The sequence below is a fragment of the Danio aesculapii genome, chromosome 12, assembly GCF_903798145.1.
Source record: "Danio aesculapii chromosome 12, fDanAes4.1, whole genome shotgun sequence".
In the NCBI taxonomy this organism is placed as follows: Eukaryota; Metazoa; Chordata; class Actinopteri; order Cypriniformes; family Danionidae; genus Danio; species Danio aesculapii.
Genome location: NC_079446.1, coordinates 49,918,632 through 49,937,406, shown reverse-complemented (window position 1 = coordinate 49,937,406; position 18,775 = coordinate 49,918,632). Strand labels below are relative to the sequence as shown.

Genomic DNA, 18,775 nt, shown 5'->3' with positions numbered 1-18,775 from the left:
TTGCTGTGTGATTTGTCAAATTGTGCATTTAATGATTTTATTCATATGTAGATCTGCTGTTTTAGCGACTGGATTCACAGTGAAGGTTGCTTCATATTAGGGTTGCTTTAATGTACATTTTAGGAACGTGATGCATGCAAAAATATCATTATTATTTTTTATCATTAGTATTTTTAATGAAGTGATTGTCAAAAATGGATAAGCTTTGCCATTTTTTACTTTACAGTGAAATATTTCCATAGTACTAGTCATATTATCATTAATATAAACTTTTGTCCTAACTAGACATAGTGATATTATAATATTACTCTATAGAGTTTATGTATAGATATATGTCAGATATATGTATAGAACAATGTATCTTCTTAGTAGTAGTATTGTGTCATTAGTTATTATAATACTATTTTATAATATAATATTATTTTATCTAATTTATTATTATTATTATTATTATTAATAATATTTTCATCAATAATAAAATATTTCTGTAATAGTTTTTATTTTAATTACTTTTATTTTGTCCATATTGAGATATTACGGTTTAGCCCCATGAACAAACACAACAACTTTGAAGTAAAAACAAATGCAAGAGTTTTCCCCCAAATCATGCAGCTCTACCTGCAGTGTCAGTGCGAGTTGCATTAGTGTCAGAAGAGCAGCGAACAGTGAGCATTTAAAAGCGTCGCTTCACATGCAGATCAGTCCAGAGATGGTGAACAACAGCGCCACCATCGCGAAAAACCCTGCGACAGACAGCGTCTCAGATGGATGCGGGCAATTTTACCAGTTAGACGCGATAAAAATTAGATATACTATATTATTAATATATTCAAAACTAGCTCTGAGTGTCATCTATTGTTCAAAAGTAGCATACGTCAGCATCTGCAATTTGAAACTAGCCTAGAGCGCCACCTGCTGTTAAATTAGACTAGAGCGCCACCTGCTGTTAAATTAAACTAGTGTGCCATCTGCTGTTCAAGACTAGCAAACAGCAGAATCTGCTGTTAAAAACTATCCTAGAGCGCCAAATGCTGTTCAAAACTAGCCTAGAGCGTCATTTTCTGTTTAAAACTAGCCTGGAACACCGTCTGTTGTTAAAAACTAGCCTAGTGCTCCGTTTTCTGTTCAAAACTAGCCTAGAGCACCATCTGGTGTTCAAAACTAGCCTAGAGCGCCATCTGCTGTTCACAACTAAAGTGACTAAAGTGTCATTGGCTGTTCAAAATTAGCCTAGAGCGCCATCCGCTGTTCAGAACAAGCCTAGAGCGCTATCGGTTCAAAACTAGCCTAGAGCAGCGTTTTCTGTTCAAAACTAGCCTAGAGCGCCATCTTCTGTTCAAAACTAGCCTAGAGCGCCCTCTTCTGTTGAAAACTAGCCTGGAGCGCCATCTTCTGTTCAAAACTAGCCTAGAGCAATGTTTGTTGTTCAAAACCAGCCCAGAGCACCATCGGCTGTTCAAAATTAGCCTAGAATGGCATCTGTTGTCCAAAATAGCCTAGAGCGCCATCTTCTGTTTAAAACTAGCCTAGAGCAACGTTTGTTATTCAAAAGAAATCTAGAGCGCCACCTTCTGTTCAAAATTAGCCTAGAGTGCCGTCTGGTGTTCAAAATTAGCCTAGCATGCCATCTGGTGTTCGAAACTAGCCTAGAGCGCTATCTGGTGTTCAAAATTAGCCTAGAGCGCCATCTGCTGTTCAGAACAGGCCTAGAGCGCCGTCTGTTCAAAACTAGCCCGCAGTGCCATCCACTGTCAAAAAACTAGCTTAGAGCGCCATCTGCTGTTTAAATCTTGCCCAGACGAGTAGCGTGAGCATTTTCGAAAGCGTCTCTCCACATGCACATCAGTCCAGATCCTCCAGCACCAGCTCATCGTGCTGTTCTCCATTACAGAAATCTCTCCGGTCGTTCCCCTGAGCATCTCTATCCACAAACACACGGTTGTGTTTCCACGTGCCGTTGCGTCTGGGCTGCGGCGGCTCCACTAAACACATCCCCATCTTAAACGCCGCCTGAAACCCCCGCCGGAAATTCTCATTAAAATACCCATAAACGATAGGATTGACGCTGCTGTTGAAGAAGGCCAGCCAATGGGCGAACGGGAACACGTAAACAGCCACGAAATCCAACTGAGCCTCCGTCAGGTTTCCGTAATCCGTCAGCATCATGAGGATCCAGAGCGGCAGCCAGGAGACGGTGAACAACAGCGCCACCATCAGGAGCATGTTAACCACGCGCAGCTTTCTGCGGAAAACCCTGCGGCTCTCGTCCTCCGCCTGGGCGTCCCGAATGGATGCGGGCGATCGGACCAGCTTGAGGGCGATGCGGGTGTACATGATGGCGATGAGCGTGACCGGAGCCAGGTATATGTGTGAGAAGAGCACCGTGGTGTAGATCTTCCTCATGCTCTGGTCGGGCCAGGCCTCCCAGCAGGTGAACAGCGGGTATGTGATGTTGTCTCGGTCCACCATGAAGTGCAGGACATCCTGCGAGACGGTCAGCGTGACGGCAGACGGGCACATGATGGCGATGGCTAGAGCCCAGATGAAGGCGATGGTGATGATGGCCTGGCGCCGCGTCAGCTTCTGCTGGAACGGGTACACGATGCAGCGAAACCTGCAAACACAGCAAACGGAGAACTGTCAGAACTCTGCTACTTAGGTCATGTTTATTCTTGTTTTGGTCCTGCCACTGCTCATGTCTTGTCATTTATGTGTCTCTTGTCATTGTTCTGAATTTGCTATGGTCTAGAGTGAGCCATGTATTTTTGTCTTTGTAGCTAGCACATGCTCCTGATGAGGCTCGGTTTGCGCATGCTCACTTGTTCTGGTGTGTTTGTGCATGCTGTTTCTTCTCAGCGCTTCAGTTGGTTGGTTTTGGTTGATGCTGGGATCAGAACATGTATCTGTGAGTGCACAGTAGGTGTGCATGTGTCTTACATGGCTGTTGTTTGCATGTGGCTGTGTTTACATGTTAACACACGGTTAATGTGTGCTCTCATTGGCTCATTGTGCTCTCATGTGAGCACATGCACTGCACTTTTTGTCCCATGGACTTTTATTCATACACATGTAAATGTGAAGACCGGAAACATGTGTGATAAGCTTTGCATGTCGCTGTGTTGTTAAGTTCAAGCTTGGTGAACTCTGACCAGCGGGATTGCATCACATGATTGTGTGAGTAATGGATTAACTTGTAAATAAATAGTTCCCGGAACAAAACCAGGAACTAAAAATGACCAAACAATTTCAGTTTTCCCGGAACATGACGTCATTAAACGGTGAGAGCGCAAAAAAGAGCTCCACATTTCTGAACTGTCTTTAATTATTTAGTGCCATATACTGTTATAGGTCAGTCATGGTTAATAAAACATGTAGCTACAAACATAAACCGTATGAGCAATCACCATTCAGTTCACTTCACTATTATGTGCCAAGTGAAAAATAATAATGAAGACTCACTCAGTCTAATCTTCAAGAAGAGCCCAGCTCTTCTGTCATGTTGTCTGGCTGACTTGAGATCGCTTTGCTTCTGTCTCCCGCTATCCTGATCCATTCGCACAGTTTCATCTTCTCGAGATCTCTTTTGATCAGGCTCGTCATCAGATTTACTGATGGCATCAGATATGCACGACTGCCTCTTTGCCATTTTGAGAGTGTTATTTAGGTAGGCCACTGTGCCATTATTTATTTTCGCTGTTCACTGCAGACGAAATAATCACCAACCAATGCACTTGCACTCATTCAAATTCTCTCTATATACAGTAAGTCTATCTGCCATTTTCCAGAACAGGATCCAGCATATCTGACTCAAATCAAGCACTATTGTTAACCCATTATTAGTTAATTCTGTTCACCTGTTACTGATTTTTCTCCGTTAAAGCTTCCTTATGTTTACTGTACTATGCCAGTTCATTATCTTCTGTATGTTGTATTTATAGTCGTCTTGTCCCTAGTCCTTCCTTGCCAGCCCAGCTTGGTGATGTTTTCCCCCATTGATGTTATTTCTATTAGTTTGCTTCATTTTTTCATAAGCTGAATAAATCTCACTTCTTGCTTTCTGGAGTCCTTGCCTCTTGCCTACACCTCGATTCCTGACAAGAACATTCAAGAGCAGGCCAGGGAAGCCCAACTGGAGCCTTTTCACAAGACTTTTATTGCAAGTTTAATGGTCATTAGCATCTAAAATCCATAAAAGTTTTTAATATTTAGGTTTTTTAGAGTGTTTGTAGGGTAAACAGAAGATCGAACTGCTTGCTTTCATTTGAGAACAATATATATATATTATACATACACAGTATAGTATATACCACAGTATATACCCCATAATTATATCTATTATACTAAACATTTACACTGCCTGACAAAAGTCTTGTCGCCTTTCCAAGTTTTAGGAACAACAAATAATAACTTGACTTCTAGTTGATGATTTGGTATCAGAAGTGTCTTATATGAAAGGTAAAGGCCTCTAGATGAGGCTTATTTGAGCACAATATAATCTGATCATGTCTTGATGTTGACTGATTTGATTAGGACAGTAAGGTCTGACTCTGCTTAGACTAAAGTCTGCTCACTGAACCTTCAATAATGTCCAGTATAGAATATGTGCTCATGCTGCAGTGGAAACAGAATGAATATTGTGTCTGACTCCATCATGAGCTTGGAGGACTGCATCCATACATCTCTGCAATGACTCAAATCACTGATTAATAAAGTCATCTGGAATGGCGAAGAAAGCCTTCTTGCAGGACTCCCAGAGTTCATCAAGAGTCTTTGTGTTCATCTTCAACGCCTCCTCCTTCTTTTACCCCAGACGTGCTCAAGAATGTTCATGTCTGGTGACTGGGCTGGCCAATCCTGTAGCAGCTTGACCTTCTCTGCTTTCAGGAGCTTTGATGTGGAGGCTGAAGTATGAGAAGGAGCGCTATCCTGCTGGAGAATTCGCCCTCTCCTGTGGTTTGTAATGTAATGGGCAGCACAGATGTCTTGATACCTCAGGCTGTTGATGTTGATCATCCACTCTGCAGATCTCTCGCACGCCCCCATACTGAATGTAACCCCAAACCATGATTTTTCCTTCACCAAACTTGGCTGATTTCTATGAGAATCTTGGCTCCATGATGGTTCCAGTAGGTCTTTTGCAGTATTAGTGATTGGGATGCAGATCAACAGATGATTCAGCAGAGAAATCCACCTTCTGACACTTTATGATCAACTAGAAGACAAGTTATTATGTGCTGCTCTTACTACGGAGATCCACCACAAGACTTCTGTCAGGTAGTGTATATATTTGTAATTCCAGTGGTTAAAAAAAGACTTGTAAATATCAACTTGTGCATTTTTTTTCACTGTATCCTGCATATGACACATATTGTGAAATCCAAATATGAACTTGAATGTCATATGTAATTTGCATATATTTCCATATGTCAGGTTTTGATAACCGCTGTGTGGATAGTGTACTTTCTCCAAAGTGAAATGTTTTCCGCCAGAATTCTTATAAAAGCAGACTGCGATAGAGACAGCAGGACTCACTGAACCATCCCTCTCAGCTTCTGCTTGCAGACTGTGGGCGATTCACGGCCGAGAGCACAGATTCAGCCTCAGAAAATTACTGCGTCCACAAAAACAATAGAAAGCGGCAGAGAATCTGTCAGCTTCTTTATGTTTGTAAAGTCGCATCGTGACAGGTTTTCAGGAGGAAGGAGACGCTCTCATTGACACCGCTGTTTCTGCTGCTGCTTAATTGGCCTTTTTAAGCTTGCTTTATTTAATATGCGTTCTGTTTTAACATCAAGGAAACATGCATCTGCTGTTTTAGCACATGGAGGCTGTCGGTCGGTGTCTAAAGTTAAGTTTTAGAGCATTAAAAAACATTTAAAAAGTGCTTTGAATTATGAGAATTATAAGATGCTAAAATCCAGTAATGAATAAATGAATTAATAAATTAAATTGACATTAAAAATGTCAATAAAATATAAATTACAAAAAAAGAGCTAGAGAATTAAAAATTCTGTCTTATAAAGTCAAATTTCTTCAATTAAATAGTCATAAATATGAAATAAAAATCAATATTAGATTCAAATAAGACCAAACCAGAGCATTAAAAAAAGTAAAGTAATTAAGATAGAGAGATATTAAATATGGGCAGCATGGTGGCGCAGTGGGTCAGCACAATTGCCTCACAGCAAGAAGGTCGCTGGTTTGAGCCTGGCTGGGTCAGATGGTGTTTCTGTGTGGAGTTTGCATGTTCTCCCCATGTTGGTGTGGGTTTCCTCCGGGTGCTCCGGTTTCCCCCACAGTCCAAACACATGCGCTATAGGGGAATTGAATAAGCTACATTGGCCGTAGTGTATATGAATGTGTGTGCAAGAGTGTGTGGGTGTTTCCCATTGTTGGGTTGCAGCTGGAAGGGCATCTGCTGTGTAAAAAAGCATGCTGGAATAGTTGTCGGTTCATTCTGCTGTGGGGTGTCTGATTAATAAAGGGACTATGCCTAAAAGAAAATGACTGAGAGATATTAAAATAGTTTTTAAAGTCAAAATTCTGACATAAAATGATGACAAAGTTAAAATATGTCACAATTATGAATCATACATTTCTGAGATTGAAAAATCTACATTATGAAATAGTTTCAATATTAGGTTAAAAGATAACAAAATGATTATTACAACAGTAACATATTTGAGAAACATGAATAAAGTCAGAATTATGACCAAATGTTAATTATATGACAAAACTGAAATGACAAAAGATGTAAAAAAATCTGATTTATAAGTGTCAGATTATGAAATAAAGTCAATATTAAATTTAAATATGACAAAATGGGATTATTAAAAAAATTTAATATTTAGGAAAAAAGGGAAGATTTAGCCGAACATGCCAAAATGTCAAATATGATAAAAAATATTTTATTAAAAATGTCAAATGTCTGAGATCCAACATGTCTGAAATTAATTATAGGGAAATAATTATCATATGAATTACAAGAAAAGAGAAAAGTTTTAATTTTGACAAATAATGTCTCTTCTTCATCAAAAATCCAAATTATGAAATTAAAAAAATCTATATTAAATTGAAATGTGACCAAAATGTTGATTGTTAGAAAAGTTAAGTATTTTAGATTAAGAATTATTGAGATTAAAGTTTAAACGGTCACAATTCTTCTGTTATTATATGAAGGAGATTTCCAGAGGTTTAAAAAAATAGTTTAGTACATCAAAAGTGTGTAAAGATGACAACAAAAACAATAAAGGACAATGAAAAATATATAGTCAAATTTCTGAGATTAAAGAGTCAAAAATATGAAATAAATTTGGTATTATAATTAGAAAATGTGATTATTGGAAAAAAATTAATTTTTATAAGGATGAAAGTCAAAATAAAGACACTTTTTTTTCTATTTATTATAGAATAAATAACTTTTTCCCATCCATAAAATATCAAAATGTGTAACAAAAATGTAAAATGAAACAGGTCACAATCTTTTTTGTGATATATGAAGGAGATTTTCAGAGGTATAAAAAGTAGTTTAGTTAAATGTACATCAAAAGTGTGTAATAATGACATAAAAACACTAAAAGATGCAATAAAGAGTCAAAATAATGCAATGAAGTCAGTATTGAAATTAGAAAATGTGATGATTGGAAAAAAGTTTCATTTTTATAAAGATAAAAGTCTAAATAAAGACACTTCTTTCTGTTTAATATAGAATAAATACTTATAACTTCTAAAACATGAAATGACGACAACAAATATTTTTATGTTGCTTTAACTTGTTTTAACAAGTTAATCAGGTTTCTACAATTTTTTAAGTTAACAATTTTCTTAAGTCAGTTTGATTGTAAGTTGAGATGACTAGAAAAATGTATTTTAGTCAACTAAAACATTGAGATTTGAACATTTTAAAACATTTAAATATGTATATCAAAGGTGTGCAATGATGACAAAAGTCACTAAAAGATGTAAATGTATAAAAAATATTTCTGAGATTAAATTAAATTTTTAAATATTAAAAGACCAAAAAGGGTCATTAAAAAGGTAAATTATTTAAGCTTAAGAGGCATTTTTATAAAGATTATTTCCCCTATTATTTTAAAATATATACTTATTACCTGTACTTATTTATATTTATCCTTCTGTAAAATCAGATGCTTTTTGCAGACTATTCTTGATGTTTCAGTAATCATATAAAGTTTCCCTCAGGTGTGAAAGCCTCAGTATTTGAGAATAAAAGATAAATGATCAAATTTCTGAGAATTATGAAAATATGAAATAAATTCCAATTTATTTTGTATTACAATTAGATAATGTGATGATTGGAAAAAGTAAAATTTTTGAGATATAAAATATTTTTATATAAATAAAAGTCAAAATAAAGACACTTTTTTTTTTACTGTGGAATAAATGCATATAACTTCTAAAAATGTAATGACAAAAAGTCAAGACAGCGAATATTTTCATGTTGCTTTAACATATTTTAATAAGTTAATCAGGTTTCAACATTTTTTTAAGTCAGTTTGTAAGTTGAGATGACTAAGAAAGTTCATTTGATTCAACAAATACATTGACATTTTTACATTTAAAACATTAAAATATATATCAAAAGTGTGTAATGAAGACAAAAAAATCACTAAAAGATGTAAAAGAATTGATAAAAAAAGATTTCTGAGATTAAACGCAATTTTTAAATAGTAAATGACCAAAAAGGGTTAATAAAAATGTTAATTATTTGAGATTTAGAAACCTTTTTATAAAGATAAAAGTCAAATAAAGACGCTTTCCCCCCTATTTATTATAAAATATATACTGATTACATGTACTAATTTATAATTATTTATCCTTCTGTAAAATCAGATGCTTTTTGCAGACTATTCTCAGTGTTTCAGTCATTATATGAAGATTTCCTCAGGTGTGAAAGCCTCAGTATTTGAGGAAAAAAAGTTGAGTTAAATATATATGAAAAGTGTGTAATGATGAAAGAAAACAATCAAGATGACAAAAAAATTATTATTAAAAAAAGTAAAACATTTGAGATGTATAAACATTTTTATAAATATCAAAAGTCAAAAAAAGGCACTATTATAGATTATACACTTATTACTTATACTTAATTAAACTTATTGTAGTGTAAAATCAGAGTTTAAATGCTTTTTTGCATGCTATTCTCAGTGTTTCTGTGATTATATGAAGGAGATTTGCCGGGGTGAGAAAGTCTCAGTGCATGATGGAGATGCCGGCTCTGTTTATTATTATTATTATGATTATATATGAAGTGTGTGTAGGAATGGAGAGTTATTAACCTTTCCACTGCGATCACCACCAGTGTGAAGACAGATGCAGAGACCGACGCTCCCTGGACGAGACCACTCATTTTACACACCACTGCATCAAACGGCCAGCCTGACGGAGAGAACACACACATCTGACCTTACTGCATATTCCTGAGTGAGTAAACAACACTTACTATAATGCCAAGCAGAAACTGCTGTAATATAAAGCGACTGACTTTAGAAATCTGATTTATGGCAGGAGATGTAAATTACATAGTTAAACATATCGCAAAATCTTAATTTTCATATAATTCATGATACATATTTAAAAATGAACTAAGGTTTATTTGGGTGCTTTACTTTGATAACTGATTTCTTTTCTCTTTGTCATGATGACAGTAAATAATATTAGACTAGATATTCTCCAAGACACTTCTATACAGCTTAAAGTGACATTTAAAGGCTTAATTAGGCAAGTCATTGTATAACAGTGGTTTGTTCTGGAGACAATCCAACACTAATATTGCTGAAGGGGTTAATAATATTGAGCTTAAAATGGCTTTAAAACTATTAAAAACTGCTTTTATTCTAGCTGAAATAAAACAAATAAGACTTTCTCCAGAAGAAACAATATTAGAGGAAATACTGTGAGAAATTCCTGAATCTGTTCAACATCATTTGGGAAATAATTATAGAAGAAAAAAATATATTATAATTTTATATTAAGCTGTGTATGACATGCGAGTTCATATTTGGATTTCACACATGTATAAATGTTGTATTAAAATATTGCACAATATTAAAATGTTTCAACCATTTTAGTGTACATATTCTTAAATATATTAGCTTTAATTTTATATGTAAATACTGCAATAATTAGACCCTGTTTACACTAATACGTTTTAGTTTTAAAACACATAAGTTTTGCTACGGTTTTGCCATCTGGGCTCTCTAAGCTGAAGTTTTCAAGTGCCTGAAAACGGAGCGTTTTAGAAATGCTGAAGAGGCTGTTTTCATTCTAAAACGCTGCTGCTCCATGTTAGTGTGGACGAGGGAAAACTAAGACATCTGAAAACGGAGGTGTAGCTATAGACTGATTGGGGCTTTATTGATGAACAAACTCCTGAGGACACGTGGGGTAAATCTTCAACAGTGTACTTTATAACCTCGTTATCCTGGCTGTTTCACTTTCTTAACAATAAAATGAACATATGAAATAAAGAACTGCCTATTTTCATTATATTAGCAATTTAACAGACACCGAACATGTTGAGGCGTCGTGTAGCTGCATATTTAGCTGCATATCGAGCATCATCTTCACTGGATGCATGTTTATAACAGAACGGAGCCTATAACATTACTGCCTCCTTTCATTTTCAGTGAAAAATACGAAGCATACCCTCACTCTTTTGTTGAATATCAGTTTAACAAACAATAATGGCTATTATAAAAGTATAATGTATAAGTTTATAAGTTTAAATAAGTTCATACATTAGAGGAAATACATGCAAGTGATCAGTCAAATGTGCAGAATCAGTGTACATGGTTACATTAATTTATTAATCACCCTCTCTTTGCGCTCAGCCAAAGCACGTTACCTGAGAACAGGTAACAGATTCAAAAGACCAAAGTCGAGGAATATATTTATATATGTATATATATATATATATATATATGTATATATGTATATATATATATATATATATATATATATATATATATATATATATATATATATATATATATAGACAACAAGTTAAATATCACGTTTAACATATATAGTGAGATTAGATCCAGTGGTAGATCCCTGATGAGCAGTTCGACATGCACGGCTCTCATCGCTGCAGTGCATGCCAGTGTGTGTGTGTGTGTGTGTGTGTGTGTGTGTGTGTGGTCATGTGATGTGTGTTTTCAGCAGTGTAGTGTGGACGGAGACGACTTCTTTCTTTCTAAAATGCTGTTTTAAAAGTAAACGTATTAGTGTAAACAGGGCCTTAGTTACGGAGTTGTCACTGTCGGTGTGAACATTATACAGCGTGTTCACCACAGCCATATCACCCTGCAGCCCAAGAGTGGTTACTCGCTGAGGCTAATCAGGGAGTCACGGGAGACCACATGGGAAAACTAGGTTGCTTTTGGAAGTGGTGTTAGGGAGGCCAGCAGGGGGCGTGTGAAGGGGACACTATACTGTCAGTGAGCACCGTCTTTCAGATGAGACTTTAAACTGAGCTCCTGACTCTCTGTGCTCATTAATAATCATGGCACTTCTGGTAAAGAGTAGGGGTGTAAACCCGGTGTCCTGGCTCAATTCCCTCCATCAGCCCTTACTTATCATAGCCTCCCAATCATCCCCATCCACTGAATTGGCACCATGAGTTAACATGAACTAAGAATAAACAAGTTTATTTATTTTCATTGACTAAAGTTGCCAAACATGAATAAATCCTGTAATGTATTTTTCATTGTTTGTCTATGTTAGGAAATGCATTTACTAATACAACCTTATTGTAAAGTGTTACCAATAGGCCTGTCAGAGTAATCAATACATCGATTATCGCACAACACATGGACATGAGCTCAATCATTTTTGCTGATGCAATATTTATTACCCATACATAAAAAACAATTAAAGCAACACTTTAGCTGATTGTGCATCATCTCTGTCTCTATTGGAGGTGTCAGTATGGCTAAAAACACTGTAGTATTTACTATAAATTACTATAATATATTCTCATATGTGTCTGACAGCTGAAAATAGATCTGGCAACAGATATCGCAGCCTTTACCTTGTACTTCTGTGTTAACATGTATTATTATTTATTTAGGAGATGCGTTTTTACATTCTGACTGCAATGCCTGACTATTAAACTGTTAAAATGACTATAATTAAATTAAGACTGAAATATGATGTGTTCTTAAGGTGATGATATTATATTGTCATATTGAGTGATATAAAATGCTCTTAAAATGACAATAATATTGTTTATCGCAATATATTTTGGGGCAATATATCCTGCAATAAACAATAGATATGGTGACAGCCTAGCTACCAATTTATAATAGTCAAAACTGCGATTGTTAAAAACTGAAATTGTGACAAGTCAAATACAGTTGCAACCATATAACTGTGCTGTATATTCCTGAGCACATACAGCACTGTTCCCATGATGCAGAGCAGAAAGTGTGCTCCAATATAAAGTGACTGACTGCAGGTTGACTTGTACTTTGTGGTGCATTTTCCCCTCTTATTTCCATTGTAATCATAAGTTTGGTGGAGAAGTGTAGTTTTCCTCTGGGAATCCTGCTAATGGAGTCACTGAATAACCTCCGATCTCCAGGTTGGTTTAAAACTTTGTGTTCTTGCTGAAAATCAATACTGGTGTTTTAACATGCTTTACCTGTATGTGTTGTTCTGAGAGATCAATAACTCTGCAGTGCATCAGACACAAACGCTGCGCTCCTTTACTTTATATGACAGAAGTTTTCAGTACATCTGGACTTTGCATTTTCATTTTAAATGTTTGTTTTTTTTGCTGCTGCCTTTAAAATTAATAAAAAAAAATTTGTTAACGAAACACTTAACAAATGGCACCTTTTAATCTATTGTGTGTATACGTTTTATGCATTGACAATGTCAAAAGATCTTAATTTTTTAATGTAAATATTATAATGATATAGTTTTGTAGTTTTACTCATTTGAAACATCTGGAAGCATTATTGTCCAATGAGTAGTATATATATATATATATATATATATATATATATATATATATATATATATATATATATATATATATATATATATATATATATATATATATATATATATATATATATATATATATATATATATATATATATATATATATATATATATATATATATATATATGGAGCCAAGATTCTCACAAAAATCAGTCAAGTTTGGTGAAGGAAAAATCATGGTTTGGGGTTCATTCAGTATGGGGGCGCGCGAGAGATCTGCAGAGTGGATGATCAACATCAACAGCCTGGTTATCAAGACATTTGTGCTGCCCATTACATTACAAACCACAGGAGAGGGCAAATTCTCCAGCAGGATAGCGCTCCTCCTTATACTTCAGCCTCCACATCAAAGATCCTGAAAGCAAAGAAGGTCAAGGTGCTCCAGGATTGGCCAGCCCAGTCACCAGACATGAACATTATTAAGCACGCCTGGGGTAAGATGGGGGAGGAGGCGTTGAAGATGAACACAAAGACTCTTGATGAACTCTGGGAGTCCTGCAAGAAGGCTTTCTTCACCATTCCAGATGACTTTATTAATCAGTGATTTGAGTCATGTCAGAGATGTATGGATGCAGTCCTCCAAGCTCATGATGGAGTCAGACACAATATTCATTCTGTGTCTCATATATGTCATTTGCATATATTTCCATAGATCAGGTTCCTTTAAGGAGGCTGGACCAAATTATAAATGAGTATGTAATTATCACACGATAAACTCATTAATCTGAAAAAATGAAGGTGCGTTAAAATGTCAAATTGCACCTCTTCCCAACAGGGAAAACCAGCAACGATCAAGAATGCATGATCATATGCTGCCAAAGCTTTGAAATCAAAAAATGTCATTAAAATAGAAGTCAATGAGGCAAAAACACACACCAACGTAACAAAAGAGTAAATTTAAACAACACACAAGGGTTAATGATCTATGCCTCATCTGCAGTGATGCCTCATCAGTTCCTAGAAGTCAACAGCATCAGATGGCGTGTGCTCATTTAACACAACACACACTCTCTGTGTAAATGATGAACAACAATGCATTTAATTCAGAGTCAGCGGTGTGTGTTTATGACCTCACCCACACTCACACACACACACTGTTTGCTGAAATGATCATTAATGTTGTTGACTTCGAGCACAAACATCTTGGAGAGCTCTAAAAGCCACGCATTACACCTCTTCTCCAGGTTTTCTTCCTTTGACAGTAATGAATGCATGAAAACAGAAGTGTGTGTGTTCATTATTCAGGAGCCGCTGAATCCTGCTGCGACTCGCACTTTGCAATAAATGCCTCAAATGGACTGAAAACCGCAACAAAGACTTAATAACCAGTCACGTCTGACCACAAAAACCTGAATAAAACAAGTTCACAGAGTTCAGAAGAAAATACACTTTGACTTCAGAAGCAGACGTTGAAGAAAAATAAATAAACAAATGCTTTTCTAGGTTAGGGTTTTATCTGGTTCTAATGGAAAACATAAAAAAACATTCATTCATTCATTTTCTTTTCGTCTTAGTTCCTTTATTAATCCGGGGTCGCCACAGCAGAATGAACCGCCAACTTATCCAGCATTTGTGAGGGAAACTGGAGCACCCGAAGGATACCCACACCAAAACGAGGTGGTCATGCAAACTCCACACAGAAACGCCAACTGACTCAGCTGAGGCTTGAACCAGCAACCTTCTTGCTGTGAGGCGATTGTGCTACCCACTGCGCCACCGTGACACCCATCAAAACATTCTTAAATCCTTATATAAGTAAAATATTTTGTTTTCAGAAATTATAAGTCCAAATTAATTGGGTTTTTCTATTAAGTAAGCAAAATAATCTTATTTCAAAGCGAAAACTAATTATTACTACTTGTTTAAAGGAAAATCCCAATTAATTTGGACTTATTATTTCTGAGACAACTGTAGTTTTTACTAGTCTAGAAAATGCTTCTTGATTTATTTATTTACTTTGATATTTGGCCTAGAAATGAGACAAAAACTCTAAATAAAAAAGCTTTTTTGCAGTGTAAGGACACAACAAAATGAAACCTAATGCTGTTAAAACATGTTGATGTGTCTCACAGTCTCAGTATTATGTGTTTTCATGTTTTATTCAGTCTAAACTGAGCAAAAACACTCAATTTGGTGCAATTATTCATTTTTCATTCAGCGTAGTCCCTTCATTCATTAGGGGTTGCCACAGAGGAATGAACCGCCAACTATTCCAGCATATGTTTTACACAGCAGATGGGTTTACTGCAACCCAGTACTGGGAAACACCCATTCACACCCCTTCACACTCAAACACTACGGCCATTTTAGTTGATCAGTTCCCCTATAGCGCATGTGTTTGGACTGTGGGGGAAACCGGAGCACCCGGAGGAAACCCACACCAACACAGGGAGAACATGCAAACTCCACACAGAAACGCCAACTGACCCAGCCGGGACTCGAACTAGCGACCTTTATGCTGTGAGGCGATTGTGCTACTAACTGCGCCACCGTGACGCCCGCAAATGCCAATATTTATGTATATATTAAAAGTAAGATGTTTTGATGCTTATGTTAATGAGAAAGATTACTGAGAGCATGCAAATATCATCTACAGTTATATAACTTTGAAATATTCTATTTAATATCTTAGTTCTGTGGTTTTAACTCTCATAAAGCATTCAAAATCTAATTTAGAAGCTTTATTTTATAAAACAGCATAATAGTGCATTAAAAATGTAAGGTTTTAAGATAAATGACACCATTAAAGATTTTAGATTTATTTATTATTTTAAAAAGTTGGACTTTCACTTAAACTAACCTGAACTTCAGCTCTGAAAACTGGACTGACACAGTTTCTGTTCACTAGAACGTCTGTGTTCAGCTACTGAGACAATCTACACTGTAAGAGCCAGAGAAATCAAGATAAATTGAATTAAACTGTGACAAAAGTCAAATTTATGCCATTAAAATCTCAAAATGTGAAGATAAAAAGTCAAAATTGTGACATGAAGGCATTTATGAGATTTAAAGTCTTCCTAAATGTAAATAAAAGCTATTTGGATCTGATCAGAAATGCAAAAGCATTTGTTTTAAGTTTTGAATGTCACTATATATTTACAATGGTAATGCTGCATTATCAGAAAAGTGTCTCTTTTATGGGCTAAAGCACTGATATAATTAAATTATTTGTTATTATATACTTAAATATTATTATTAAAGCACAAATATAGTTTACAAGTATTATTGCTTCAACTTTATAGATATTTTAGATTTTAATTTTGATGACTAAACATACACAATGGGGTGCAAAATCTATATGTACTGTAAAAGTATATATAATTATAAAAATATAAAAAAAGAAATGGGGCAGCATGGTGACTCAGTGGTTAGCACTGTGGCCTCACAGCAAGAAGGTCGCTGGTTAACAGTTGGTTTTTCTGTGTGGAGTTTGCATGTTCTGGCCATGTTGCCATGGGTTTCCTCCGGATGCTCCGGTTTCCCTCACAGTCCAAACACATGCGCTATAGGGGAATTGGTGGTTCATTCCGCTGTGGTGACCCCTGAAGGATACAGGACTAAGCCGAAGGAAAATAATAAATCTTAGAAAAATAATGTTTAATATCTCAGTTCAGTGGTTTTAATTCTTATAATGCATTCAAAATCTAATCTGGACTAAGCCGAAGGAAAATGAATGAAACAATATATATATATAATTTTTTTTAATGCTTTTATATCTTAAAACAATTGTAAAAAAAATATATAAAAGTAAATAATAATAAATTAATAATAAAATAAGTGAAAATAAATACACAATGGTTTTAAAAAGGAAAAAGTGTATATAATTTTATTTAAATGTTGTAGTTTGTAAAAATTTTTTCTTTATTATTTATATGTGGTCTATATTTTAGAGTGATGGGTCACATGACATCTCTGGCTCGTGGCTGAGAGTCTGCAGCAGGTGAACACACACACACACACACACACACACACACACACACACACACACACACACACACACACACACACACACACACCCCTGCCTTAGAGTGTATGTGAAGTTTCATCTCAAAATACCAAAAAATACCAGTCCAAATATCTACAAATTCTTAAATAAAGAAGCATTTTGTAGACAAGCATAAAATATTGTGTTGTTTTCAGAAATAATGAGTCAAAATTAAAGGAGTTTTTCCTTAAAACAAGCAAAATAATCAGACAATGTGGGATCAGAAATAAAAGTTTTCAGTTTGACATGAGATTAGTCTTCTTGGCACTTTATTGTCAGATTATTTAGCTTGTTTTAAGGAAAAACTCACTTCCTTTTGACTCATTATTTATTAAAATAAGACTATATTCTTTGCTTGTCTTGAAAATGCTTCCTGATTTCAGAATTTGTAGATATTTAATCTAGAAACAAGACCAAAACTCTGAGTAAGAATGATATTTTTGCAGTACATGTTCTATATCTGTAGAGTGGCAGGTCACATGACATGTCTCTGGCTCAGGTGATTGGCTGAGACTCTGCAGGAGTTGGCAGCAGGTGAACACACACTCTCACTCATGCCTGTGTTTACCTGTGATCAGGCTGTCCACCAGAGTGATGGGCAGACACAGGATCCCCACCAGCAGGTCGCTGATAGCCAGGTTGAGGATGAAGATGTTGGTGACGGTGCGCATCTGCCGGTTCTTCAGCACGATGAAGCACACCAGCGTATTTCCCAGCATGCACAGCGAGAAGATCAGCACGTAGGCCAGGATGAAGAGTGTGGCCACCGGCAGAGAGTGCTGATAGTATGGTAAGAGTGTGATGTTTCTGCTGTCGTTCATGTGTACGCTGGTGTTCTCGCTGTATAACACACTCACATCCATGGCAGATCTGAAGCACACACACACACACACACACACACACGCACACACACACACAAACACAGAGCTGGATTACTGGATGATGCACTGCAAAACTTTTCAATGCAAATATTTGAACACTGAAAAATCTGGATTTATTTTCTTGCAATGCAGTGTGTGTGTGTGTGTGTGTGTGTGTGTGTGTGTGTTAAGTGTGTCGTTCATGTTCTTGCTGTATAACACACCCACTTCTATCAAAGATCTGAAGGTTTTATGTGTAGCATTTATGATATCTTTCTGTGTGTGTGTGTGTGTGTGGGGGGGGGGGGGGTGTATGGGTGTGTGTGGTTGTTTTTCTTGTCCTCTGCTGTTAGAGGACGAGCTTCTGCTTAAAGATGCAACAAGGATAAAGTCAAAATATTACAATAATAAAGTGGAAATATTATGAGAATAAAGTAGAAATATTATGAGAATAAAGTAGAAATATTATGAGAATAAAGTAGAAATACTGTGAGAATAAAGTATAAATATTATGAGAATAAAGTAGAAATATGAGAATAAAGTAGAAATATTATTATGAGAATAAAGTACAAATATTATGAGAATAAAGTAGAAATATTATGAGAATAAAGTAGAAATATGAGAATAAAGTAGAAATATTATTATGAGAATAAAGTAGAAATATGAGAATAAAGTAGAAATATTATTATGAGAATAAAGTAGAAATATTATGAGAATAAAGTAGAAATACTGTGAGAATAAAGTATAAATATTATGAGAATAAAGTAGAAATATGAGAATAAAGTAGAAATATTATTATGAGAATAAAGTAGAAATATGAGAATAAAGTAGAAATATTATTATGAGAATAAAGTAGAAATATTATGAGAATAAAGTAGAAATATTATGAGAATAAAG

At 35.5% G+C, this 18,775-nt stretch overlaps 1 protein-coding gene across 1 annotated transcript; it reads right to left on the bottom strand.

Annotated features, from left to right (window-relative positions):
• Nucleotides 1-1,817: 1,817 nt before the first annotated feature.
• LOC130238643 (neuropeptide FF receptor 1-like) lies at nucleotides 1,818-17,881 on the bottom strand. The gene is made up of 3 exons (XM_056469723.1): nucleotides 17,587-17,881; nucleotides 9,300-9,399; nucleotides 1,818-2,614 (listed from the first exon to the last, which is right to left on the bottom strand). The coding sequence occupies exons 1-3, from the start codon at nucleotides 17,879-17,881 to the stop codon at nucleotides 1,843-1,845; spliced, it is 1,167 nt and encodes a 388-aa protein (XP_056325698.1). The 3' UTR covers nucleotides 1,818-1,842.
• Nucleotides 17,882-18,775: the final 894 nt, after the last annotated feature.

Bases quoted from the DNA above. Each gene is read 5' to 3' on its own strand.
- LOC130238643 (XM_056469723.1), bottom strand. From the start codon at position 17,881: ATGGATGTGAGTGTGTTATACAGCGAGAACACCAGCGTACACATGAAC. The intron at 9,400-17,586 runs GTAAACACAGGC...TCTCTCCGTCAG, and splicing joins GGTGGACAGCCTGATCACAG to GCTGGCCGTTTGATGCAGTG. The intron at 2,615-9,299 runs GTTAATAACTCT...CTGTGTTTGCAG, and splicing joins GTGGTGATCGCAGTGGAAAG to GTTTCGCTGCATCGTGTACC.